This window comes from Rhinopithecus bieti, unplaced genomic scaffold (genome assembly GCF_001698545.2).
Source record: "Rhinopithecus bieti isolate Rb0 unplaced genomic scaffold, ASM169854v2 scaffold_39385, whole genome shotgun sequence".
Classification (NCBI taxonomy): Eukaryota; Metazoa; Chordata; class Mammalia; order Primates; family Cercopithecidae; genus Rhinopithecus; species Rhinopithecus bieti.
This window is the reverse complement of record NW_016816111.1, coordinates 144996-170737: the sequence shown is the minus strand read 5'-3', so window position 1 is coordinate 170737 and position 25742 is coordinate 144996. Positions and strand designations below refer to the sequence as shown.

Sequence of the window (25742 nt, the reverse complement as noted above, 5' to 3'; positions counted from 1 at the left end):
GACTCCCCCATTGTGTCCTATTTGAATGTGGGGCAGTCTTTGGTATAGCCAGGTCTTAAAGTACTGGGAGCCCCCCCAGTTATTCAATAACTACAAGCATTTTGCTGAAAACTAACTTTTGTGCAATATCAAGCCTCAAAGGCCAAAGGGAGGAAAGAATTGAGTGAGACTGATAGAATGTGTGGGAGAAAGCACTTTAACCAGAAAGAGATGGACAGGGGTGGAAGAAGGGAGTATGACCCCCTCTCCAGGAGGGGAAATGGTCCTGTCTTGAGCTCTGGGTGCAGCACTTGGGCCACCAGCCCACCCGCACCCTCCCTCAGCTGCTCTTGTCAGATGTGTGAACCTGGTTACCCACCGCCCCTGCTCCCCTGATCAAATATCTTTGCTCACCAGGCAGGGGATGGTTCAGTGGGTGCAGGCTGGGCTGAGACTGCTCCTTCTCTCCCTCATGCAGACAGCTGATGGGATTCCCCTCGTCTGCTCCCAAGCGGGCAGCTGCAGGGTGTGATGACCTGGGATCCCTGCTTGGAGCCTGGCCTCCCGGGAGTCTACACACCTATGAATCCCTTCATTTCCTGGATCTGAGATAATGTCTCCAACATCTCCTTTGACATCTGTGCCAACAGATGCTCTTGGGCTGGCCCAGGACAAGACAGAGCAGTGCCATCTGAATCTGTTTCCTCCTCTGTAAAATGGAGATGTCTTCAATTACTCATTTATCAACAAGTTAGCAGTTACCAAGTGCTTACTATGTGACAGGCCACGAAGATTCAAGACTGTATCTTGACAGATTCGTGGATTCCAGCTAGCAACTCCCCTGAACGCTGGCTGATTGGAGTGCCAGGAGCCACCCACTGCGGGCCTCAGTTTCCCCAGCTTCAAACTAAAGCGATGGCTTGGATGTAAGGATTCTTTTTTTTTCTTTTTTTGAGACGGAGCCTCGCTCTATCGCCCACGCTGGAGTGCAGTGGCGCAATCTGGGCTCACTGCAAGCTCTGTCTCCCAGGTTCACGCCATTCTCCTGCCTCAGCCTCCAGAGTAGCTGGGACTACAGGCGTGCACCACCACGCCTGGCTAAATTTTTTTGTATTTTTAGTAGAGACGAGGTTTCACCGTGTTAGCCAGGATAGTCTCGATCTCCTGACCTCGTGATCCGCCCGCCTCGGCCTCCCAAAGTGCTGGGATTACAGGCGTGAGCCACAGCGCCCGGCAGGATGTAAGGATTCTTGAGGTCCCTCCCAAGTTTGTTTAATAAACTTTTTCGAGGGCGAGGGTCTCCAAGCCACAAGGGCGCATCCCTTTCACCTGCTTGGACGCTGCTTGGCCCCAGTTGGGGAGCCTGGTCCGAGCACCCGGCCTTCCAGCGTTAGCCGGAACTGCTGTGGTCACGCCGCCGCGCTTCGCAGCACCTCCCTCCGCGTCCTCGCGGTGGGGCCACAGCGACATCTAGTGGCTGAACGCATTTTAAACACTCGGCTTGTTGCGGGCGAGTCGGGGCGCTGCTCCCCAGGACTCAGCTCTCATTTGCCTCCGCGCTTCGGCGGGGAGGGGGAGCCGGGCCGAGTCAGAGTGAACACACACTCCCTGAGGGTGCAATTGAGTCGAGCGGTAGGGCTGGCTTTACCCCACAGGTCAACGCTCCCGCCCCATGTCTCGGTCATATCTGCCCCAAGGAGGGGTGAAGCCTCGGTGTGGAGCCCCGCCCCTTGTACCCCGCCCCGCAAAAGCCTCGCCCCCTTATGACGGCACCTGCTCACTGCGCCTGCGCGTGCCACACACCCACCCACACACACACTCGCGTGGCCTTCGCGAAGGTGTCGCTGCCAAGAAACGTGTCCTGCGCGCTACGCCGTCTGTTTCTAGGGCAACGCCGGCGTCTCTTAGCAACCGCGCGCGGCCTAGGTGGGTCCCCCCGGAACCCCCAGCCCTGCCATGGCCACCGCGAGTCCTAGCGTCTTTCTACTCATGGTCAACGGGCAGGTGGAGAGCGCCCAGGTGAGCGGCCGTGGACCCCGCCGGGGCCCGTCCCCCAGCGTCCCCCGGGGCCCTTCCCGCAACCCCCCAGGGCTGCCCCGTGTCCCCCGGAGAGCCACGTCATTCCTCTGAGCCTCTCGATTAGGCGGGGGAGGGGAGCTAGCATTGGAGGGCTTGGTGCGAGGTTGCCGGGATCCTGAGTCCCGATGGGCAGGAATAGAAGCAGACCTCGAGATGTTGAGCTAGTACCGAGGTCACACTCGGCCAAGCCTGTGGACCCTCGCACGGATCATGCCCACTTGGTTGGATCACTGGCAGGAGTCTCCCAGGGTGTAACGTGAGGAGCCTAGGCTTGGCTGAGTTTCCAGCATTTGCGCCGTGTCCGGTGTGGAGCTACTGTCCTACGTTCTGAATCCCTAGATCCTTGGACTCGGGTTCGAATCCAACCATCCAACGATGGTGGTGGCCTGGAATAACCCAAGGAAGGTGTGCCTGCCAGGCCTGAGGGACGCTACTCTCTATCCCTCTACACTTTAGAGGAATCATTTATTGTAAATATAAACCAACGCTCACCAAGTCCTCAATATGTCCCAAAGTCGGTGCTCGGCACTGGTCCATCCTTACAATCTTGCCAGACAGGCACTACTAACACCCCCATTTTACAGCTGGGGAAACATACCAAAGGAATTGTTCTGTCTGGAAATTGAACCCACGCCTATCTGACCTCAAAGCTTCACTACACTGTCCTTCCAGGCTGTTGGAGGTGGTGTTTATTATTATTTTATTATATTATTGTGAGGATTGACTGAGACGGTTTGGGTAAGGCTCTGACAGGGCCTGATGCTTTGTAGGTGTCTCCTGCCTTCCTGTTTCATCAGGGATGCTACTCCATGCTCCCACCCTGTCCGCCTCTTCCTTAGCCTAGTACCTAAGAGTGTCTTTCCCCACTCTCCTATTCTATCCCATTAGGAGCTCTCGGCTGGGCTGAGTCACATGTGTCTGTGCTCTCAGCATCATTGACCCCCCCACACACACACACACACTCACACTCACACTGTTCCTCCCTCCTCTGCTCTCAGCACCTCCCTCTTTTCGGGCCTCAGCTCCAGCCTTGCATATGATGGCTTCTCAGACCTTTCACCTCAGCACCATTCTCTTACACCAGTGGTCCTCAACCTTTTTGGCACCAATTGTTTCGTGGAAAACAATTTTTCCACGGACAGGAGGTGGCGAGGGATGGTTTTGGGATGATTTGGGGACGTTACATTTATTGTGCACTTTATTTCTATTATTATTACATTGTAAATAATAATGAAATAATTATACAACTCACCATAATGTAGAATCAGTGGGAGCCCTGAGCTTGCTTTCCTGCAACTAGATGGTTCCATCTGGGTGTGATGGGGGAGAGTGACAGATCATCATGCATTCGATTCTCATAAGGAACATGCAACCTAGATCCCTCACATGTGCAGTTCACAGTAGGGTTGAGTTCCTGTGGGAATCTAATGCCGCCAGTGATCTGATAAGGAGGTGGAGCTCCCATGGTCATGAGAGCAATGGGGAGCAGCTGTAAGTACAGATGAAGCTTTGCTTGCTCGCCTGCTGCTCACCTCTTGCCCACCTCTTGCTGTGTGGGCCCGTTCCTAACAGGCCACTGACTGGTACCGGTTGGGGATCCCTGCCTTAGACCTTATCTGTGCCCAGCCCTGTGCCAGGCAGTGGGGACACAGAAAGGCATTAAATCTGTGCTCTGCTCATGGTCTAGAGGAACTGACAGACTTAGACACAGGCAATCATTGCTTTTATGGAGGGAAGCACAGGGCTAAGGGAGCCAAGAGGAGACCTTAAACCAGCCTAAGAGTTAGGGCAGGCTCCCTGAAGGGTAAGTTTTGAAGGGTGAGCAAGAGTTTCCCAGATGAAGAAGTAGAAAGGACAAATCAGACAGAAGGCAGAGCCTGAGCAAAAGCCAGGGGCCGTGGCACTTGGGAGTCTCCCATGGACTCCCGCATCTTGGTCCTCAGCCTCTCCTCTGAACGCCACGTCCACATCTCCAGCTGTCACTTAGACCCACTCCCAGGTGTCTCACATTCAGAATTCCTCTTGGCTGCACCTGCCTAGCAAATGCATTGGCCTTAGCATGAATACCACTAGTCGACAGAATCTGTCTGTGCTTTTTTCAGTTTCCAGAGTATGATGACCTCTACTGCAAGTACTGCTTTGTGTATGGCCAGGACTGGGCCCCCACAGCGGTAAGCTGGACTCTTGGGCCTCCCTTACTGCCTTCATGACCTTTGGGGTTTCTGAAGGTGTCATACCCTTCCCCTCCCGATTCAGAACCAGTTGAGAGGTAGACACTGAGTTCAGGGGAACCCAAACATGAGTGTTCCTGGTAAAGCGGGATCAGAGGACACAGCCACAGTTGGACTCCCTGATCCAGCCACCAAGACTGCACTCACACGCCCTACCCTGTGAGCTTGCCCGGAGCAGCAAAGAGCAACACCTACAGCAGGAGGCAGGCCCCAGTGAGCCAGCCTGGCTGTGGCTGAGCTGTGGACACTCTGGCCAGTCTGCTTACCATTTGGCCCCTCCTTAGCCAGTGGGGAGGACCTGGAGTCAGAAGACAGAGTAGGAGCTTTCCTTCCAGGACTTCCCAAGGGGTAGCTTGCCTCCACCAGGTGAGGGACTATGGTGACGACTTCAGCCCACTCTGCACTCTGCTGTTTGCAGAGTGCTTGTTTCACCTTCATCGCAGTTTAAGAAAAGGAGGCTGGCCGGGTACGGTGGCTCACACCTGTAATCCCAGCACTTTGGGAAGCCGAGATGGATGGATCACGAGGTCAGGAGATCGAGACCATCCTGGCTAACATGGTGAAATCCTGTCTCCACTAAAAATACAAAAATTAGCTGGGCGTGGTGGCGGGCACCTGTAGTCCCAGCTACACGGGAGGCTGAGGCAGGAAAATGGCATGAACCCAGGAGGCGGAGCTTGCAGTGAGTGGAGATTGCACCACTGCACTCCAGCCTGGGCGACAGAGCGAGACTCCGCCTCAAAAAAAAAAAAAAAAAAAAAAACGAAAAGAAAAGGAGGCTGAACTTATTTAAGCTCTCTGGGCCTCAGTTTTCTTGTTTGTGCAACTGAGATGATAATCCATCTTTTCCCTTCACTGATTGTCTTCTGGGTGCCAGGGATGCAGGGGTGAGCAAAGCCAAACCAGAAGCCCCTGCCTTCCCAGAGTGCATGTTCTTGCTGGGGGGTCAGATAATAAGGAATGCATATTCTAGGATGTTAGTAAGCCAGAAGTGCCAAGGGGAGACCAAGCCAGGAAGTGACAGGGATGAGTGATGAGAGGGAGGCTGCGATCTTGCTAAGGCTGCCAGGGAGGGCCTTGCCGAGAAAGTAACTTTCGAGTAAAGACCTGAAGGAAGTGAGGGAACAAGCCATGTGGAAACCCGTAAGAACTGTCCAGGCAGAAAGAGCAGAGAGTGCAAAGGCCCTGGGGTAGGAGCTTGCCTGGCATGTTTGAGGACCAGTAAGGAGGCTGTGTGGCCACTGGAGAGCAAGCCAGCAGGAGAGTGGCTAGAGCTGGAGCAGAGGGGCACCTGGGCAGGTCTTGTAGAACTTAGAAGGTCAGAGTAAGGACTGTGACCTTTACTCAAAGGGAGATGGGATCCCATTGGAGAGCTTTCAGCAGAGAAGAAAGTGATCTGACTTATGTTTTTAGAAGATTCCCTGGCTTCTATGACAAGGATAGACTCGGGGAAAGGGCAAGAGCGGGCAGCCCAGTTGGCTCTGAGAACAGTGGAGATGGGAGAGTAGGGCAGCAGCAGTGGGGTGGTGGGAGGGGCTGGACTGCAGGTATACTCTGAAGATAGAGCCGCTGGGTTCTTCTGATAGATGTGAGGTCTGAGAGAAGGAACAATTATGATTCACAGCAGGGCTTTTAGCGTGAGCACTTAGAAGTAGGCAGCTGCCTTTCAGTGAGAAGAACAGATTGGGGAGAGCTACCTGGAGCTCAGCCTGGTGTGGGTTAAGGTTGAGGCACCCACTGGATATCCAAGAGGAGGTGCTGATCCAGAGTGCAGAGGCGAGGACCAGGCCAGAGACCTGAATCTGGGAATCATCAACGTCTAGAGCACATTGAAAGCCATGACACGGATGAGATCACCAAGCACAGGTAGATGAGCTGGCCAAAGAGGCAGCCTTAGGACGGCAACACTGAGAAGGAACCAGCAAGAGCCATGGAGCAGGGGCCACCCTGTGCGGTGGAGAGACCCAGAAGCCAAGGGAAGACAGTGTATCAAGAAGTAAGCAGCTGCACCAGGTGCCTCTGATGAGTCAAGTAACACGAGGACAGAGAAATGACCATTGGATCTACCAATGTTGGTCACAGGCGTTATTGGAGAAAACCCTTTGGTAGAGTACTGGAGCCAGCAGTCATATTGGAGTGGGATCACAAAAGAATAGCAGGAGAGGAATTGGAGCCGGTGATTGTGGCAGCTCTTTGAAGCAGTTTTGCTATAAAGGGAGCAGAGAATTGGTGGGTGGAAGAAGCAGCAGAGTTGAAAAAGGACTGTTTTTGATGGAGAAAATACATCTATGTATTTACCGATGGGGACACTCGGGTGAAGGTGGGGATGCAGGAGAGTGCAAGCACTGCTGGACCATTTCCTTCAGTGGGGCAAGAGCTTGGGAACAGATCTAGTGCCCTTGTGCCCAGGAGAGTGGCTGGCCTCCCAGGGTTGTCATGCTACGGCATTGTCATGCTACAGACTTAAGAGGTACTCCATCATCTCTTAGCCCCCTTTGTTTGGAAGTTAGTGTATTGGGAGAAGATAGCTGAGAAAACAGCCCTCCCAACTGCCTGCTGAAGATAAGGGGAGGAGCCGCAGCAGCTTGGCTCTGCTCTGAATCCAGCCATCTCTGTCACTGTCCCCACAGGGTCTGGAGGAGGGGATCTCACAGATCACGTCCAAGAGCCAAGATATGCGGCAAGTACTGGTGTGGAACTTCCCCATTGATGTCACCTTTAAAAGCACCAACCCCTACGGCTGTGAGTCTGCAGGGTCCCTGCGGGGTAGGGTGGCAGAGCTTTCACACAGCACCCCCAAGACAGCCTCTGCCTCATCCAGCCCTTGACTGTTCACATTCAGATTGTCACCTGGGCTCTTGAAGCAGCCCTCAACGTTCTCTCTCGCCATCTGTCCCTTTGCCTCCTATTCTTCCTCATCCCCACTCACCCCCTTCATCTGCTACAGGCTGTGCAGCTGGCCTTCTGGAAGTTCAGAGTGCATCAGGGCTAGTGGCCATGTCTGTAAAAGGCAGGCTCCCCACCCTGGCATGCAGGGCTGCGGCTGTCTGGCCTGGAGGCCTGACTCTGTGCCTGCTGACTTCCCATGGCGTGTTGTGTTCTGGCCAGACCCTGGCACTTGCTCCTCCTGTGCTAGTCCCTCAAGTTCCTTCATCTGAGCTTTTTTCACGCTGATCCGTCTGTCTGGATACCGTTCCCGCATCCTGTATCTAACCTCTTTCCCAAGGGCTTCCTGGCTGGCATTGCTTACTTTCTACCTTGGCTGGTGGTTATTAACCATTCTGATCTTTCACTTGTGCTTCGTAAGTGCCTACTGTGCACAAAGCCTGGGCTTAGTCTCCATGGGGACTATGAATACTTTCACTGTGTGGACTCATCCGAGCTTCCCAATCATACCTGCTGGAGAGATTTCTCTCCATTTCTTTTCCCATATGAGGAAACTGACACTCAAAATTGACATCATTTGCCTTCTGCTTTATATCTAGTAACCAAGTGTAGATTTTAATTCAGGCCCATCTGATTTCACAGTCTAGGCCTTTCTACTGCACGTGGCCTGGGCCTAGGCTCACCACGGTGTAGAGGGTCTGGAGCAGAAAATGCCTGGTGGTCCTCCTGAGCAGGGAATTCCATCCTGCTGTCATCATCCGTGAGCAGGAAGTTGCAATCGACTTCCTGGAACAGTGCAATAGGTACTGTAGGTACTGGACCAGCCTTCTCCTGCCGAGGACAGGTAGGAGAGGTAAATGAAATACACAAAAGCAAAAACAAAAAGCAACTATCTCAAAGGTATCAGAGAGCTAGCAAAGTAGAAGAGATTTACCAGGCAAGATCCAGGAGAACAGAAATCCAGAGAGGTTACCCCAATCCTGTCTCCTCTGGGAGTGTTTGCTGATTTCAGTAGAGGGGATTGAGAGACTGATGCAAGGCTTTTGACAGCCTCCCTGGGCCCAGGACACAAGAAAAACTGATGTTCAGAGCCTTCCAAGGGGTTGGGAGGAGGGCCTCAGGTAAATCTCTCCAAACTGGGTTAAGACCTCAAAGAGCTGCCGTAGGAATAAGGGAGAGATGGAAGCAGAGCAGCCTCACAGGGCTTTCAGCTCGGCCCCTGATGATTTCAACCTCCTGATTTTTCTGTTTAGCTCCAAGATTGTTACAGCCAAGGCACCTGACAAAAGCACATAAGAAACCTCTTTGGGCTGGGCATGGTGACTCACGCCTATAATTCCAGCACTTTGGGAGGCTGAGGCAGGCAGATCACCTGAGCTCAGGAGTTTAAGACCAGCCTGGGCAATATGGTGAAAATCTGTCTCTACTAAAAATACGAAAATTAGCCTGGCATGGGAGTGGGCGCCTGTAATCTTAGCTACTTGGGGGGCTGAGGCAGAAGGATCGTTTGAGCCCAGGAGGTCGAGGCTGCATTGAGCAGAGATTATGCCACTGCACTCCAGCCTGGGTGACAAAGTGAGACCCTGTCTCAAAAAAAAAAAGAAAAAAAGAAAACTCTTCGGAGAAAGATAACATCTCATAGACATGAAATTATTTCTATATATTTTTTCAAATGTAGTATCTGGCATATAATAAGGCACACAAGAATCAAGACAACATAAATGATAACCAGCAAAAATAAGGCAATAAGGCAATAGAGATAAACAATCTCCAGACACTGAAATTGTCAGATACATTTTTACTATGATCAAAAGAGATAAAACACACTGAGAATTATGGCAGAGAACTAGGAAGCCGGCCTTTTTTTTTTTTTTGAGACAGAGTCTCGCTCTGTTGCCCAGGCTGGAGTGCAGTGGCAAGACCTCGGCTCACTACAAGCTCCACCTCAGCCTCAGCCTCCCGAGTAGCTGGGACTACAGGCGCCTGCCACCGTGCCCAGCTAATTTTTTTTTTTTTGTATTTTTAGTAGAGACAGGTTTTCACTGTGTTAGCCAGGATGGTCTCGATCTCCTGACCTGGTGATCTGGCCGCCTCAGCCTCCCAAAGTGCTGGGATTACAGACATGAGCCACCACGCCCAGCCGATTTTTTTTTTTTTTTTTTTTAATTGTAGACAGAGTCTTGCTCTGTCTGAGTGAAGTGGTGCCATCTCAGCTCATTGCAACCTCTACCTCCCGGATTCAAGCGATTCTCATGCCTCAGCCTCCAGAGTAGCTAGGACTACAGGCATGCACCACCATGTCCGACTAATTTTTTGTATTTTTAGTAGATACGGGGTTTCACCATGTTGGCCAGGCTGGTCTTGAACTCCTGAACTCAGGCAATCCTTCCACCTCGGCCTAAGAAATTTCTGGTGTTACAGGCTTGAGCCCCATGCCTGGCCATATTTTTTAAACATTGTAATAGAAATTCTAGAATTGAAAAATATGATAACCAAAAGCAGGAATTCAGCAGATTAAACACAACTGAAGAGATAATTATATACTGAAAGCTAGGTCAAAGGAAAATATCTACAATGAAACCCAAGAATAGAAAATATAGACGAGAAGGTAGGAGACAGAGAATACTGAAAGTCGGCCGTATGGAATTGGCATCCTGGAAGAAGAGAGAGGACAAGATAGAGATAATATTGGAAGGGATAAATAGCTACAATTTTTTTCAAAAATGATGAGAGACATCAAGCCACAAATTCAAGAAGACAAACCTCAAGCGGGATAAATGGAAGAAACCCACCCCTAGGTGCATGATAATAAAACAGTTGAAAACCAAAGACAAAAAGAAAATCCTTTTTTTTTTTTTTTGAGACATTGTCTTGCTCTGTCGCCCAGGCTGTAGTGCAGTGGTGCGATCTCGGCTTACTGCAACCTCTGCCTCCCAGATTCAAGCAATTCTCTGCTTCAGCCTGCCGAGTAGCTGGGATTACAGGTGCCCACCACCACGCCCGGCTAATTTTTGTGTTTTTAGTAGAGATGGGGTTTCACCATCTTGGCCACGCTGGTCTTGAACTCCGGACCTCACCTCGGCCTCCCAAAGTGCTGGGATTACAGGCATGAGCCACCGTGCCCGGCCAAAAAGAAAATCTTGAAAGCAGCTAGATTTGGGTTACACAGATGTATGAATTTGTCAAAATCCATTGAATAGTACCCTTAAGATTTATGTTTCATTATGCATACATTTTATCTCGAAAGAACTGTGAACAAATACTGAGCTCTATTTGCTGACACACATAGTGAACTATTTTGGGGAAGGTGTCCAGAGATCTGTAATTTACTTTGAAATTCCTCACAAATAGAACGAGTCGACTGAGGCATGGGGAGAGGCAATAAAGCAAGTAGACTCAGCTGTCAGTGGTGATCCGGTAGTGAGTTAAAGCCAGTTCACTGGAACTCTTTTAACTTTTCAAGGGGAGTGGAGTATTTTCTTTGACCACAGTGAACTTAAGCTAGGAACCAATAACAAGGATAATGAGAAAAATCTCCATATGTTTGAAAAATAAGAAAACAACTTCTAAAATAACCCATATGTCAAAGAAGAAATACTAATGGAATAATGGAATTTTGAATTGAATGATAATAAAATACTGAGCTATTTAAATTTACAGGGGCAGTTAAAGTCATGGACAAAAGGAAATTCTTTAATTTTATTTTATTTTTAAATTTCATTTATTTATTTAATTTTTTGAGACAGAGTTTTTCTCTTGTTGCCCAGGCTGGAGTGCAATGGCACGATCTCAGCTCACCGCAACCTCCTCCTCCTGGGTTCAACCGATTCTCCTGCCTCAGCCTCCTTAGTAGCTGGGATTACAGGCGTGAGCCACCACGCCTAGCTAATTTTGTATTTTTAGTAGAGACAGGGTTTCTCCATGTTGGTCATGGTGGTCTCAAACTCCTGACTTCAGGTGATCCGCCCACCTCAGCCTCCCAAAGTGCTGTGATTACGTGAGCTACCATGCCTAGCCTTATTTATTTATTTTTTGAAATGAAGTTTCGTTCTTGTTGCCCAGGCTGGAGTGCAATGACACGCAGTCTTGGCTTACTGCAAACTCTGCCTCCTGGGTTCAAATGATTCTCCTGCCTCACCCTTCCGAGTAGCTGGGATTACAGGCACCCTCCACCACGCCCAGCTAATTTTTTTGTATTTTTATTAGAGACGGGGGTTTCACCATGTTGGCCAGGCTGGCCTCCAACTCCTGACATCAGGTGATACGCCCACCTCAGCCTCCCAAAGTGCTGGGATTACAGGTGTGAGACACTGCGCCTGGCCAATTTTGTAATTTTAAATGCATGTTAGAGAAGAAAATAGGCTGAAAAATTAATGATTTAAGCATCCATCTTAAGAAATTAGTGGCTGGGTGCAGTGGCTCACGCCTACAATCCCAGCGTTTTGGAAGGCCGAGGTGGGTGGATCACGAGGTCAGGAGTTCAAGACCAGCCTGGCCAACATGGTAAAACCCCATCTCTACTAAAATACAAAAAAATTAGCCGGGTGTGTTGGTGCGTTCCTGTAGCCCCAGCTACTTGGGAGGCTAAGGCAGGGGAATCGCTTGAAACCAGGAGGTGGAGATTGCAGTGAGCTGAGATCACATTACTACACTCCAGCCTGGCGACAGAGCAAGACTCCATCTCAAAAAAAAAAGGAGCTAGTAAAAGAAGGCTGTGTGCAGTGGCTCACGCCTGTAATCCCAGCACTTTGGGAGGCTGAGGTGGGTGGATCACCTGAGGTCAGGAGTTCGAGACCAGCCTGGCCAACATGGTGAAACCCCATCTCTACTAAGAATATTAAAAATTAGCCAGGCGTAGGCCAGGTGTGGTGGCTCACGCCTGTAATCCCAGTACTTTGGGAGGCTGAGGCAGGCAGATCACCTGAGGTTGGGAGTTCGAGACCAACCTGGCCAACATGGAGAAACTCTGTCTCTACTAAAAATACAAAATTAGGGGGGCGTGGTGGCACATACCTGTAATTCCGGCTACTCAGGAGGCTGAGGCAGGAGAATCACTTGAACCTGGGAGGCAGAGGTTGTGGTGAGCCAATATCATGCCATTGCACTCCAGCCTAGCAAAACTCCCTCTCAAAAAAAAAAAAAATTAGCCAGGTGTGGTGGCGGGCGCTTATAATCCCAGCTACTCGGGAGGCTGAGGCAGGAGAATTGCTTGATCCTGGAGGGTGGAGGTTGCAGTGAGCTGAGATTGTGCCACTTCACTCCAGTCTGGGCGAAAGAGTGAAAGTCAAATCTAAAAAAAAAAAAAAAAAAAAAAAATTAGTAAAAGAATAGCAAGTTAAACCCAAAGAAATCAGAAGAATACAATGAGAAAGAGCAGAAATTAGTTCATTAAACAGAAAGCACATTTACAACAGAAGAGATGAAAGAGGCAAAAGTTGGTTTTTAAAACTGAAAACCCCAAGTTAAGACAATGAAAAAGAAAACAGGCTAAGCGTGGTCGCTCACACCTATAATCCTGACATTTTGGGAGGCTGAGGCAGTAGGATTGCTTGAGCTCAGGAGTTTGAGACTAACCTGGGCAACATGGTGAGATCCTGTCTCTACAAAAAATACAAAACTTGGCCAGGCACAGTGGTTCACACCTGTAGTCCCAGCTACTTGGGAGGCTGAGGTGGGAGGATTGATTGAGCCTAGGAGTTTGGTGGTGTAGATCATGCTACTGCACTCCAGCCTGGGTGCCAGTGCTAGACCCTATTTCTAAAAATGAAGAAGAAAACAGGACAGAAATGGCAGGAATGAAAAAGGAACATGTTACAGATCTTGCAGACAGTAAAAAGATAAAAAGATATAAAGAACAGCTATTTGCTATAACTTTGGCAAGGTAGATGAAATGGTCAAATTCCTAGAAAAAGATAACTACCACAACTGCAAAAAAGGAATACGAATCTGAGTAGTCCTATATCTATTAAATTGAATCTATAATCAAAAATTTTCTCACAAAGGAAGTTCCAAGTCCGAATGTCTTCATTACTGAGTTCCACCAGGCATTTAAAGAATGACACCTTCCATGGCAGAAGTGCAAGAAAAAAAAGAAGAGGAAGTAACAGCAGACTTACACAAACTCCTACAATTGAAAAGATTAAACATCCCCAACTTTTTTAGGTCAGGATAGTTTTGATTCCAAAGCCTGCTGAGGACATTAAAAAGAAGAAACTCACTCATGAACATAGTTGCAAAACTCCCAAGCAAAATATTCAGAAACTGAACTTAAAACTCCCCAATGAAATATTCAGAAACTAGCAAGAAAAAAAAAAAAAAAAAAAGGATAATAGAATACATCATGAGATGTAAGGTTTATTCCAAAAACAAAGGTTTTATGACATCTAAAGTTGGCCAGGCACAGTGGCTCATATGGAGGCTGAGGTGGGAGGATTGCTTGAGGCCAGGAGTTTGAGACCAACCTGGGAAACACAGCAAGACCCTGTCTCTAATAAAAAAAAAAAATCTAAAATTGATCAGTGTCATTCACCACATTAAAAAGAAGAAAAGTCAGAGTCAGGCCGGGCATCGTGGCTCACACCTGTAATCCCAGCACTTTGGGAGGGCGAGGCGGGCAGATCATTTGAGGTCAGGAGTTTGAGCCTGGCCAACATGGTGGAACTCTGTCTCTACTAAAAATACAGAATACAAAAATTAGCCAGGTTTGGTGGTGCATGCCTGTAATCCCAGCTACTCAGGAAGCTGAGGCAGGAAAGTCACTTGAACCTGGGAGGCAGAGGTTCCTATGAGCCGAGATTGCACCACTGCACTCCAGCCTGGGCGACAGAGCGAGATTCCATCTCGAAAAAAAAAAAGAAAAGAAAAATCGTGATCATCTCCATAAATGAAGAAAACACATGGTAAAATTCAACTCCCATTCATGATGAAAGCTTAGTTAACTAGGAATAGAAGGAAACTTCCCTAACCTGATCCAGATTATCTACGAAAAGCTTAGAGCAAACATCACTTTTACTAGTGAAATGTTGAAAGATTTTTCTGAGATCAGCATGCTTGTTATCACCGTCAACACTGTACAAATAAAGGGTATAAGAATTAGGAAGAACAAAATATTCATAGACAACATGATTATGTAGAATTTCAAAATAATCTGTAGATGAATTGTTAGAATTAATAGATTGGCGTGATTCTGGATATAAGATCAATGTATCTTGACAGAAAGTTGCTTTCTGTGTGCCAACAATAAATAGAAAATGATATTTTAAAAATATATTCTTGGCTGGGTGCGGTGGCTCAAGCCTGTAATCCCAGCACTTTGGGAGGCCAAGGTGGGCGGATCATGAGGTCAGGAGATCGAGACCATCTTGGCTAACACGGTGAAACCCCGGGTTCACGCCATTCTCCTGCCTCAGCCTCCCGAGTAGCTGGGACTACAGGCGCCTGCCACCACGCCCGGCTAATTTTTTGTATTTTTTAGTAGAGACAGGGCTTCACCATGTTAGCCAAGATGGTCTCGATCTCCTGACCTCACGATCCCCCCACCTTGGCCTCCCAAAGTGCTGGGATTACAGGCTTGAGCCACCGCGCCCAACCAAATATATTCTTTATAATGTCAAAATATAACTTGTTCTACCAGATAGCAAACTTCAATTATAAAGCACAATACTTAAGACAATGTAATTTTGGGACAAGGAGAGACAGATTCATAGAGATCCCCAAGACTGACTTAAGCACGTGTAGACCATCAATTCAGACAAAGGTGGCACTGCAGAGTAGGAGGGGAAAGAGGGTCCTTTCTTTCTTTTTTTTTTTTTGAGACAGAGTCTCACTCTCTCACCCAGGCTGCAGTGCAGTGGCGCGATCTTGGCTCACTGCAACCACTGCCTCCTGGGTTCAAGCGATTCTGGTGCCTCAGCCTTCCAAGTAGCTGGGATTACAGGCATGCGCCACCATGCCTGGCTAATTTTTGTTTCTGTTTTGTTTTGTTTTTTTTTTTGAGATGGAGTCCTGCTCTGTCTCCCAGGCTGGAGTGCAGCGGCACGATCTCACCTCACTGCAACCTCTGCCTCCTGGGTTCAAGCAATTCTGCCTCAGCCTCCCGAGTAGCTGGGACTACAGGGACATGTCACCACACCCAGCCAATTTGTGTATTTTTAGTAGAGATAGTGTTTCACCATGTTGGCCAGGCTGGTCTTAAACTTCCATCTTCAGATGATCCGCCCGCCTCAGCCTCCCAAAGTGATGGGATTACAGGCATGAGTCACCGCACTTGGCCTAATTTTTGTATTTTTAGTAGAGAAGGGGTTTTGCCACGTTGCCCAGGCTGGTCTTCAACTCCTGGCCTCAAGTGATCTGCTACCTCAGCCTCCCAAAGTGTTGGGATTACAGGCATGAGCCACTGCTCCCAGCCTGTTCTTTTTAATAAATGGTGCTGGGACAATTTGATATACATAGGAAAATACTTCAGCCTGTCCTCATACCCACAAGTGAATTTCAGATGGATATGTAGCACAGAGGACTATAGCCATGATATCAGGGTAAGAGAAGATTTTCTGGGAGGACTCCTTAAAGGAAAAGATCAATGACGTTGACTACATTAAAATTAAGGGCTTATGTTCATCCAAAGACATCACTAAAAGTGAAAAGATAAGTACCATGATACACACACATATACACGCTATAAATCAATAAGAAAAAGGCCAGGCAAGGCAACTCATGTCTGTAATCCCTGCACTCACGGGAGGCTGAGGCTGGAAGACCGCTTGAGCCCAAGAGTTTGAGACTAGCCTGAGCAACATAGTGAGACCCTATCTCTACAAAAAATTTAAAGATTAGTCAGGCATGGTGGCACACGCCTGTAGTCCCAGCTACTTGCGAGGCTGAGGCGGGAGGATCACTTCAGCCCAAGAGGTTGACGTTGCAGTGAGCCCATGATTGCACCACTGCACTCCAGCCTGAGCAACAGAGCAGGACCCTGTCTCAAAAAACATGTTTTAATGAAGTAAAAGAAAAAGACCATCCAGTAGAAAACCGGGCAAGAAACTTAAGTAGGTTCTTCACAAAAGAGGACATCCAAGTGACCAAGAAACAGGTAAAGGTCTCAACCTTATTTCAGTAAGAAAAATTTAAAATGAAGGAAAATGTAATTTAAAGCTACAGTGAGCTACCACTGTTCACACACTAGGATGGTCCAAATTTAAAAGATTGGTAATGTCATGTTTTGGTGAGGTATAGAGGAGCAGGAATCAGATACCACTGCTGGGGGAGTGCTGGCTGATAGGACCATGCTGGCAGCTTGGTGTTACCTTTTGGGAGGGAACATACATGGGCCCTGTGCAGTGTCCCTCTTGGGTGTGTGCGCAACAGACATGTGCGCACGCAAGTACCGAGAGCCTGCACCATGGTGCTCAGCACTGTGTGCGTGGCCCCCACAGGAAGGGCAGTCCACGTGTCCATCAGCACTAGAATGAACGGTCATTGTGGCAGATTCCCACGCAGAATGTTAACATGGTATTGAACATGAACACACCCCTTTACAGGAAACCATTTGAGAAAATCTCATGGACATAATTTTGGATTAGAGGCTGGGCACAAAAATAAACATACTGTATAATTCCTTTTGTATAAAGTTTCAAAAAAATTGGTAAAAGTAAATTACCAGCTTTGGGATGCATTCTTTGGCAGTGAAGTCTTAACAGTAAAGAGGTAGTTTCATAAAATTCAGAATGATGGTTAACTTTGGTGGAAGGTAATAATGGTAAGGGCACAAACCTCTCCCTCACATTTACTGAGCACTTACTATGTGTTAGGTTCTATTTCGTGTGTTTTAGAGATGATGAAACAGGGCAGAGAGCTTGGCCAACTTGCCTCAGCTGCGGCTGCAGGATCAGAGCCTAGCAGGCTGGTGCCTCACCTGAAACTGGCGAGGTGAAAGCGCCTCATGCACCTCGATGGCAACACGAAGCGGTGTTTCGATGGTGAAAACAACCACACCTATTATAATACCTATAATATTTTAAAGGAGAATGCCCAGAAGGTTTTTGTTTTCTCTTTGACTTCTCTTAGACACCCCCAAAATGAGCCCCCGCCACCCCAGTCCCATGAGCCTGCCTCCACCAGGAAGGGAGCACCCAGAGAGCAGAGGCCCTTAGTCAGCCCTGATCATAGCTGGGGCCCTGGGCCCACAATAAGGCCTCCGGAAGTGCTTCCTTGTACACGGAGTGACTGAGTGGGCCCTGGACTCCGCAGTGGTGAGAAGGGGTGTGGGCCGGGCGCAGTGGCTCAGCCTGTAATCCCAGCACTTTGGGAGGCCAAGGTGGGCAGATCACGAGGTCAGGAGATCAAGACCATTCTGGCGAACATGGTGAAACCCCGTCTCTACTAAAAAACTACAAAAAAATTAGCCGGGCATGGTGGCGGGCACCTGTAGTCCCAGCTTCTAGGGAGGCTGAGGCGGGAGAATGGCGTGAACCCGGGAGGCGGCGGAGCTTGCAGTGAGCACCACTGCACTCCAGTCTGGGTGACAGAGACTCCATCTCAACAACAAAAAAAGAAGGGGTGTGGAGTGCATGCCCACGCCTCAGTGGAGACATAGGAAGTACCAGGGTGGGCAGAAGTCTTTGGCAGAGTCTGGGTTCCCATGCCTGCTCCTGTCCCCTCTCAAGCCTGCCGCCCCAGGACTTTGAGCTCCATCCTTTGAGCCCCCTCAGCCGGACACACCCTGTTGTCTCCCCTGTACCTCCCCTGTGTGTCTTCACGTGCCCACCCCCTGCCTTGTCCTTCCCAAGGGCCGCAGATCGTGCTCAGTGTGTATGGACCAGATGTGTTCGGGAATGATGTGGTTCGAGGCTATGGGGCCGTGCACGTGCCCTTCTCACCTGGCCGGTAGGTCCTCACTCTGACCTGGGCCCTGGGCAGGGCTTGTCCTAGGACAGACCTCACCTCGTTTTCTGTCTTAGGTTCAGGCTGGGAATGCTCTGGGGTCCCCAGGGGCCTGGGCAGCTCAGCCTAGTGGCTGGGGGGGGTGTAGCCTGTATTTGGGAGGAGAACCTTTCGGATGGCTGGTGCCAGCCACACACCAGGTGGGGTGGGGAGGTAATGGGCCACAGAAAAGAAAAGACCCCAAGGGACTCTGACCTCCATGAGGCTGTCTCCCGGCGCTCAGCACCTTGCCCAGACACAGCGGTGCTCAGCACAGGTTGGATTCATTGGCATTGGCCCTGACTTGGCCCACACTGCAGCTGCACTGGCCTGATCTGAGTGTTTCTTCTCCCCGGAGGCTCAGGAAGGTCTGTTACTCAGCACGTCTGTCTGCAAAAACATTTGTTTCAGGCACAAAAGGACCATCCCCATGTTTGTCCCAGAATCTACATCTAAAATGCAGAAGTTTACAAGGTGAGTCTTACACCCATAACCCCAGCCCCTCCTTCTGATCTACTGGATGAATGGATGTCCCATTCTACCCCTCAGTGTGTGCCTGGTCACCTCCTCATATCTGCAAGCTGCTGCACCCACTGGGGACAAATAGAAACAGGTCCCCTGGGAGTGCTGAGTCACGGGGCTCCCTTCAGCCCTGTTCTAGTAGCAGAAGGCCGGGCAATTTTAACCTGTGCCCTGTGAAAAATCTTTGTCAGATGGAGCAGAGGAAAAACTCTTGTCAGATGGGAAAATACTCATGACATAATGTGACATTAAAAGGTGGGAAACAAGAGGATATAGCAGTATGAGTCAGACACCTTGGAACAGTAATCATGATAAATGGCTTTACATGTGGGAGTCTCTGGCTGGAGCTGACATTTGCGCAGAGGCTTAGTGTGGAGGGAAGAGCCGGGGAAGAACACCAGGCACAGGGAACAGTGCCTGCCAGGCTGAGGACAGCATGAGCTTAGCATGCTAGGAGAAGCCAGGATGGCAGTGTGGCCAGTAAGTGGTAAGCCAGGCAGAATAAGGGAGACATCAGGGAGGCAAGCAGGGGCCAGGACACAAGGGCCTGCAAAGAGGGCCCAGGGGATGCCTGGATGCAGCCCCAGCAGGAAGGCCTCTTACTCCTGCCCACATCCAAGTGGGAACTTAGAGGGCCAGCTGGGCCCTGGCCTTCTGACTCGAGGCCCATTAGCACAGTTGGGCAGCAAGCCTCTGCCACCCCCCAGCAGATCAGTGAGGCACAAGCGGAACATGGAGGACTCCCTGGGTTCCAGGGCAGCAGCCAGCAAGCAGCCCCTGCGAGCCTGGCCACTACTGGGCGTGAGACCAGGCCAGAGCCCTGCTGGGTGGAGGGACAGCATCGTGCCTCAGGGCTGAGAATGCCTCACTGAGCTCTGAGAGCCGTGCAGGGGAGGAACGGCAGGGTCTCCGCTGACCTCAGCCTGAGAATTTGTGTGCCCACTGCCCCTAGGAGTCCTTCTGGGAGGCCACCCGGTGGCAAAGGACTTCTTTCCCAGATGACCTGGGCCAGTATCACCTGGAGGTGACAATCCCCATGCCACAAGCTGTCAGGGAGGCAGCGAGACAGTGCCCATGAGTGGGTTGGGAAGGCCTAAGGGATTGGGGACCCACACAGCCATCCCAGCTGGGTTGTTAACCCTGTTCCACCGCCCACAGCTCCAAGGAGGACTTTGGGCCTTCAGGGAACTGCTCGCTGAGGAAAGGGTTTCACAGCCCCTGTGGAGGGGCTCACAACTGGGCAAGGCAGTATGTGCTTGGATTACAAAAACTGGGGAAAGGGTCTATTAGTGAAGGCAGTTTGATTGGCATAATCTTCCCAAATGTGGAGGCTCCTTGCTCAGACTGAGACCTCGGTCATCCCCACCCCTCTCCCAGCCTCTCCCCACATCCTCCGGCGCTGGCCCAGGGCCTGCCTCAAACACTCTTGACCCCTGAATTCGTTTTCCATGGTGGCTGCTGCAACAAAACACACAAATGTGATGGCTGAAAACAACAGAAATGTATGTCCTCACAGTGCTGAAGGCCAGAGTTCAAAATCCAGGTCACTGGGCCCAGAAAGGTGCCACCGGGCTGTGCTCCCTCCTGAGGCTCTAGCGGAGACTCTGTTTATTGCCCTTTCAGCTTCTGGTGGCCCCACCCTTCCTTGGCTTATGGCCTCACCACTCGAGTCCCCCTGCCTTTACAGTCACAGGGCCACCTCCTCTGTCTCCCTGTCTGATAAGGATACTTGTGATGGCCTTTAGGGTCCACCTGGATAGTCGCCTCAAGATCCTTAGCCTAATCATATCTGCAAAGTGCACGTGACCCTGTTTCTCCATAAGGTCACGTGCACAGTTTCCCAGGACTAGGATCTGCTGTCTTTGAGGGGCCGCCATTCAGCCTGCTGCAACCCCTCCAGTCAGGTCTTCACACAGCAAGAAAAACAGTGTTCCTAAAACACAATTGGGGTTGCACCCCTCCCCTGCTAGAACCCGCCCGGGCTCTGCCTCTGTCAGGATGAACGATGAACTTCAACCAGAATGCTGCCAGGCTGGTGGTCGGGCTCTGCCCACGTCATGGCCCCTGCCCACTTGCTTCCCATCTGCCTCAGTTCCTCCAGCCTGAGGGGTCCTTCCCTGCCTCGGGTCCTTGCCTGGAATGCCCTCCCAGAACAGTCTGTCTTGTCTCTCCCACCCCAGCCAGCTAAGCAGACCACCCGGGCGGACCCCAGGAAAGAAATTCAGTGGGAACGGGAGCTCCATGTGAGCGCCGGGGTGGAATCTACTGGGCACAATGGGGACATTCCCAGGCCCCTGTCCTCACACACAGCCTCCTGTGAGGTGGGTGCTGTGAGAGCCTCACTCTCCCGAAGGAGAAACTGGCGCAGGGGTTGTGGCTGCCCATCCCTTCCCCTTGGGGAGCGCCCGCTGGCTTTCGCTCCCTGGCTTCCTCCTTGGGGTTGGGGGCTGGTGGGCAGTGCTCCCTGGCTGTGGTCTCCACAGGCCAACTCTGCAGCAGCCGGGAGCCCCTCCCTGGCCTGGGCCCCTCTGCAGCAGCCCCAGGTGAGCGCTGGTGCCCACCTCAGAGACAGGAGGGCGGTGTGTGGGCTGTTGTGTCGCCACGGTTGCCAGTGACCTTTGGGGGCTGGGTGTGTCCTTGCAGGGGGCCCTGGGAGCTGTGGTGCAGAGGAGGCGCGGCCGCGAGTCCCGGCGGGGCGAAGCCCGCGGCTGCCGGACCCACCCGGCCGGGAATAGTGCTCCTGGTTGTTTCCGGCTCGCGTGGGTGTGTCGGCGGCGGGGCCTGACACCCCCGGCCTCCTGGCCTCCCGCCCAGCCCGACTGGGGTCTGGGGCTAGGGAGGGCACATGCTCAGCCTGGTGGCTGTGTGCCACCCCTGGCAGGGCCTGTGGTGGGTGCCAAGATGGGAAGTGACATGTCCTGGACCCCACACTAGTGGGAGGCAAGGCTGAGGAGGCCAGTTCTGGCCCTGCTGCCCACCCCACAGACTCTCTGGGGTAGGGCCCCCTTCCAGGAAGGCTGAAGGGTCACACTGTCCCCGCCCCTCCCCCACCTCAGCTGCTGTCACTTTTCTGGGATTTCTGGGGGTTCAGGCAGCACCCCCACCCCAGAATCTCCCTGAGCTCTCATTCCCAGTGAACCAAACCCATGGAAGCCAGAGATGGAAAAGCCTAACCGGCCAGCGGAGGTAGCGTGGCCACAGAGCGCCTGAGGCCTGGCTAGGCTGTGTGACCCCGGCAAGGGACAGCACCACGCTGGAGCCCAGCCACCAGGAAGGCTCTGCTTAGGGCCTGACTCCTGGTGGGGATGGGGTGCGGCTGGAGCAGGAGTGCTGGTTTCTGAACAGAGAGCCCACATCCAGCGTCGTCCAAGGCCAGGAATGCCCAGGTGGGGCCCTGCTTACCTGTGTTCTTCTGTGTTCCCAGCTGGTTCACGGGGCGGCGACCCGAGTACACAGACCCCAAGGTGGTGGCTCAGGGTGAAGGCCGGGAAGGTAAAGCTCCCTCCCCTCCTCTACCCTCAGCCCCCAGACAGGTTAGAACCTGGGAGTAGATGGGCCCAGGGCTGGGGGAATGCCGGGGACATGCCAGGCACATGGGAGTTAGCCCACAAATGTTTCCAGATGAGGGCCTGGTTGGAGCACAGAGGGTTTGTCATATCTGCCTGTCCTGGCAGCCCCTTTACCTCCCAGTGAGGGGCATGGGGCAGGCGCTGTTGTCCCCATTTTACAGATGAGAACACTGAGGCTGAGATTCCCAGATCAACCTGGGTCTGTCTCTGCCCCATCCCAGCCTGACTGATGCTGTCCTTCTGTCCCCAGTGACCCGTGTCCGTTCTCAGGGCTTTGTCACCCTCCTCTTCAACGTGGTGACCAAGGACATGAGGAAGCTGGGCTACGACACTGGGCCTTTGGACACACAGGGTGTGTCGTGGCCCAGCCCACCCCAGGGCTTCCCCCAGTGAAGGCTCCACAGGCTGCACAGTTTCTGATAATGAAGGGCTGCCTTCCCGGAGTCAGGCGGCTGGCCATCAGCCTGAAGGGCAGCCTGGTGGCGGGAGCTGGGGGCACACAGGATAGTTTTATATAATAAAGTCTCATTTTCAGAGAGCCTAGGCCTGGGGCTGCCTTCTCTCCTGTTTAGCCCCTCCCCAACAGAAGCTGGGAGCTCTTGGGCCTTTCTGGCCCCACCTCCAGGGCTCTCCCTGTCCCTACCCCTTGTGCCATGGAAGCTGCCAGAAGACCCGACTGTGCAGCAGGATGGCATCTGGGATGGGAGCTTTGACATAACCAGGTTCTGCCACTCACAGCTGTGTGGCCTTTTCTATACCTCAACACATTGTTCCTTGAACTGGGCATGGCACCCTCCTTGGAGGCTTGGGGGTTAAGTAGAATTACCCACTCAGCTATGCTCCTGGCCGCCAGCCTCCCTTGGCAAGGAGAAAACCCTGTTAGCGGAAGCTGGATGGTGAGGTACCTGGGGGATGGCAGACCCTCAGCCTGCCCACTCCCCTCTCTGCTCCTCCCTACCCACAGTCCAAGGATGGGGGCTGGAAACCTCCCAGAGGTGGGAGGCTGCTGGCTGGGGTCCAGCTTTCTGGCAGCCCCTTGGCAGGAGAGGAAGGTGAGCCCCCTGGCTCAACACCCTGACCTCTGAGGTTGTCCGGGCCCTTCTGGAAGCAGAACCCCTTTAGCATTACTTTGGGGGCCCTGGCCCTGGGCCTCCCTACCTTCCCAAGAACCCCTGGCACCTCACAAGGCAGCCCTGGGCCCTCTCTGTCCTGCCACTGAGCTTTAGGCAGACATGGTGCCCCAGCCTAGATACTGCCCTCAGCGGGATCCAAGAGAAACCACAGGCTCCTGGCACACCCCCACCTCCCAGCCTCGCCCATGTTGCCCTGGACTGTCATGGGCACTTGCCCTGAGACCATCTGGGCTGACCCTCTTCTGCTCTTTATCTCACGAGCACTCCCGTGCCCTCCCCAGAACTCACTGTGCGCTCTGGAACTCATGGTCTGTTGGCAGCAAAATTCCTGTGATTCCCACCATCTTCTCGGAATAGGAAGTTCCCTCTGCCTTCTGGCCTTACTGAAGCCCGCTCAGTCCCCTGCAGCCCTCTTAAGTGGAATCTTTTTCCTCCCACTCCACATGTGCAGTGAGCCTAGAGCAGGGGTGTGTCCTTGCCTCTTCCTCAACCTCCTCACTTGGAACGATCCTCACCTCTACCCCTCACAGCCAGGCATATCTCCTGTTACTGGTGAAGGCACTGCCTCCAAGGTCTAGATCGAGGCATCCCTCCCTCAGGCCAGGCCCTTCCTCATGTGGCACTTCCCTGTGCTCTTCAAACCACCAGGCCCTCCAAGCCCCTGGACCAGCCCCTTTTTCCTTGCTTTCCTCCCAACCCAGTTTAGAACTCCTGGTCATCTGCATGCACTTCCCCATAGTGCCCTCCATCCTTCGTTTATGCTTACCTGGCAGAGTCTCCACCCTGGTGACAGCCAGCTGTTCCTTCACCTGCCCTGCACCTGCCTGAGTCCCTAGAGCCACGACGGCCCACGTTCCATCCATGGCCCAGGTCTATGTTTCCTTAGACAACTCCCTCATGCATTCTCTGAGGAAACTTACAGCCTTTGTCTCTTCAGACCTCCGGCACCCTCCCTGCCAGCTTAGCCTGAGGCGCTCCCTCCCGTTCCCACAACGACCCCACATTAGCTGCCTTCCTGACCCTACCTGAGGACAAGGCTCGGGTATGTGGGAGATGCAGTGCTCTCAAGGGTCTTCTCCCCATCTCCCTCCATCGTGAGTTTTCCTGCAAAGGCTCCTGTACACCAGCCTCCACATGTGCCCCATATCTGTCACAGGATGACACAGAGCAAAAGCCCAGCACCCCCAGCTGCTCCTGTCCTCTGCCCCATTTTATCACAGCTCTCCAGAAAGCTGTTTTCTCTGTCCATGGCCTCACCTCACCCAGGCCACTGGCCTTGGTCCACATAAAGGGGACCTGAAACTTCTTCCCTGAAGCCTCTAGCCTGTGGCGTGCATGTTCAAGCCTCAGGCCCCATTTGTCCAGCCTGTCAGCAGCTGGGAAATACTAAGTCACCCTCTTCTGGTTATGTTTAATTTTCCGGTTTTTCTCAACATTACTGAAATGTCTAAACATGGAAAAGCTGACATCATTTTACAGTGAACACCCCATACCCACCACCTAGATTCTACCATTACCAATTTCCTGTTCCATACTTTCATATTCACATCTATCCAACTATTCATCCCTGCTTCAATCCATCCTACTTTTATTGCATTTTAGAATAAACCACGACATCAGGACTCCACCTTCCGTATGTTTTAGCACACTTACCATTAACCAGAATCCAGTGTCTGGCTGTAGTGTGTTCTTCTGAGAGGACATTTACATACAACAAAATACATAACTTTTTTTTTTTTTTTTTTTTGTGAGACAGGGTCTTACTCTGTTGCCCAGGCTGGAGTGCAGTGGCACAATCCTGGCTCACTGAAACCTCTGCCTCCCGGGTTCAAGTGATTCTCCTGCCTCAGCCTCCTGAGTAGCTTAAAATTACAGGCATGTGCCACTGCAACTGGCTAATTTTTGTATTTTTGTAGAGACAGGGTTTCACCGTGTTGGCCAGGCTGGTCTTCCACTCCTGACCTCAGGTGATCTGCCTGTATCAGCTTCCCAAAGTGTTGGGATTACAGGCGTGAGCCACCGCGCCTGGCCCAGAATACTTTAAGAATGCACGACCAGGCCGGGCGTGGTGGTTCACGCCTGTAATCCCAGCACTTTGGGAGGCTGATGCAGGCGGATCACCTGAGGTCAGGACTGTAAGACCAGCCTGGCCAACATGGTGAAACCCCGTCTCTACTAAAAATACAAAAAGTTAGCCAGGCATTACAGGTGGCAGGCGCCTGTAATCCTAGCTACCCGGGAGGCTGAGGCAGGAGAATCGCTTGAACCCTGGAGGTGGAGGTTGCAGTGAGCCAAGACTGCACCACTGCACTCCAGCCTGGGCAACAGAGGGAGACTCCATCTCAAGAAAAAGAATGAACAACCCAGCCCCAAAGGCACAGAAATGTCACTGCCACTTCACAAAGCTCCTTGCATCCCTGCCCAGT

General features: G+C 51.6%; 1 protein-coding gene across 4 annotated transcripts; it reads left to right on the top strand.

The window, feature by feature from the left end:
* Positions 1–1756: 1756 nt before the first annotated feature.
* On the top strand, positions 1757–24642 carry B9D1 (B9 domain containing 1). Of its 4 annotated transcripts, none has more exons than XM_017854372.1 (7): positions 1757–1998; positions 4161–4229; positions 6920–7031; positions 17960–18056; positions 18504–18566; positions 22039–22106; positions 24537–24642. In XM_017854372.1, exons 1-7 carry the CDS (start codon positions 1936–1938, stop codon positions 24614–24616), a joined length of 552 nt encoding a protein of 183 aa, XP_017709861.1. In that variant the 5' UTR covers positions 1757–1935; the 3' UTR covers positions 24617–24642. The 4 variants fall into 4 exon arrangements, with proteins under 4 accessions (XP_017709861.1, XP_017709859.1, XP_017709860.1 ...); XM_017854370.1 differs by lacking the exon at positions 24537–24642 and adding an exon at positions 22434–22726; XM_017854371.1 differs by lacking the exons at positions 4161–4229; positions 24537–24642 and adding an exon at positions 22434–22726.
* The last annotated feature ends 1100 nt before the right edge of the window (positions 24643–25742 follow it).

Coding starts and splice junctions, on each gene's coding strand:
- B9D1 (XM_017854370.1), top strand. CDS start 1,936: ATGGCCACCGCGAGTCCTAGCGTCTTTCTACTCATGGTCAACGGGCAG. Junction 1,999..4,160: donor GGCAGGTGGAGAGCGCCCAG/GTGAGCGGCCGT, acceptor TGCTTTTTTCAG/TTTCCAGAGTATGATGACCT. Junction 4,230..6,919: donor AGGACTGGGCCCCCACAGCG/GTAAGCTGGACT, acceptor CTGTCCCCACAG/GGTCTGGAGGAGGGGATCTC.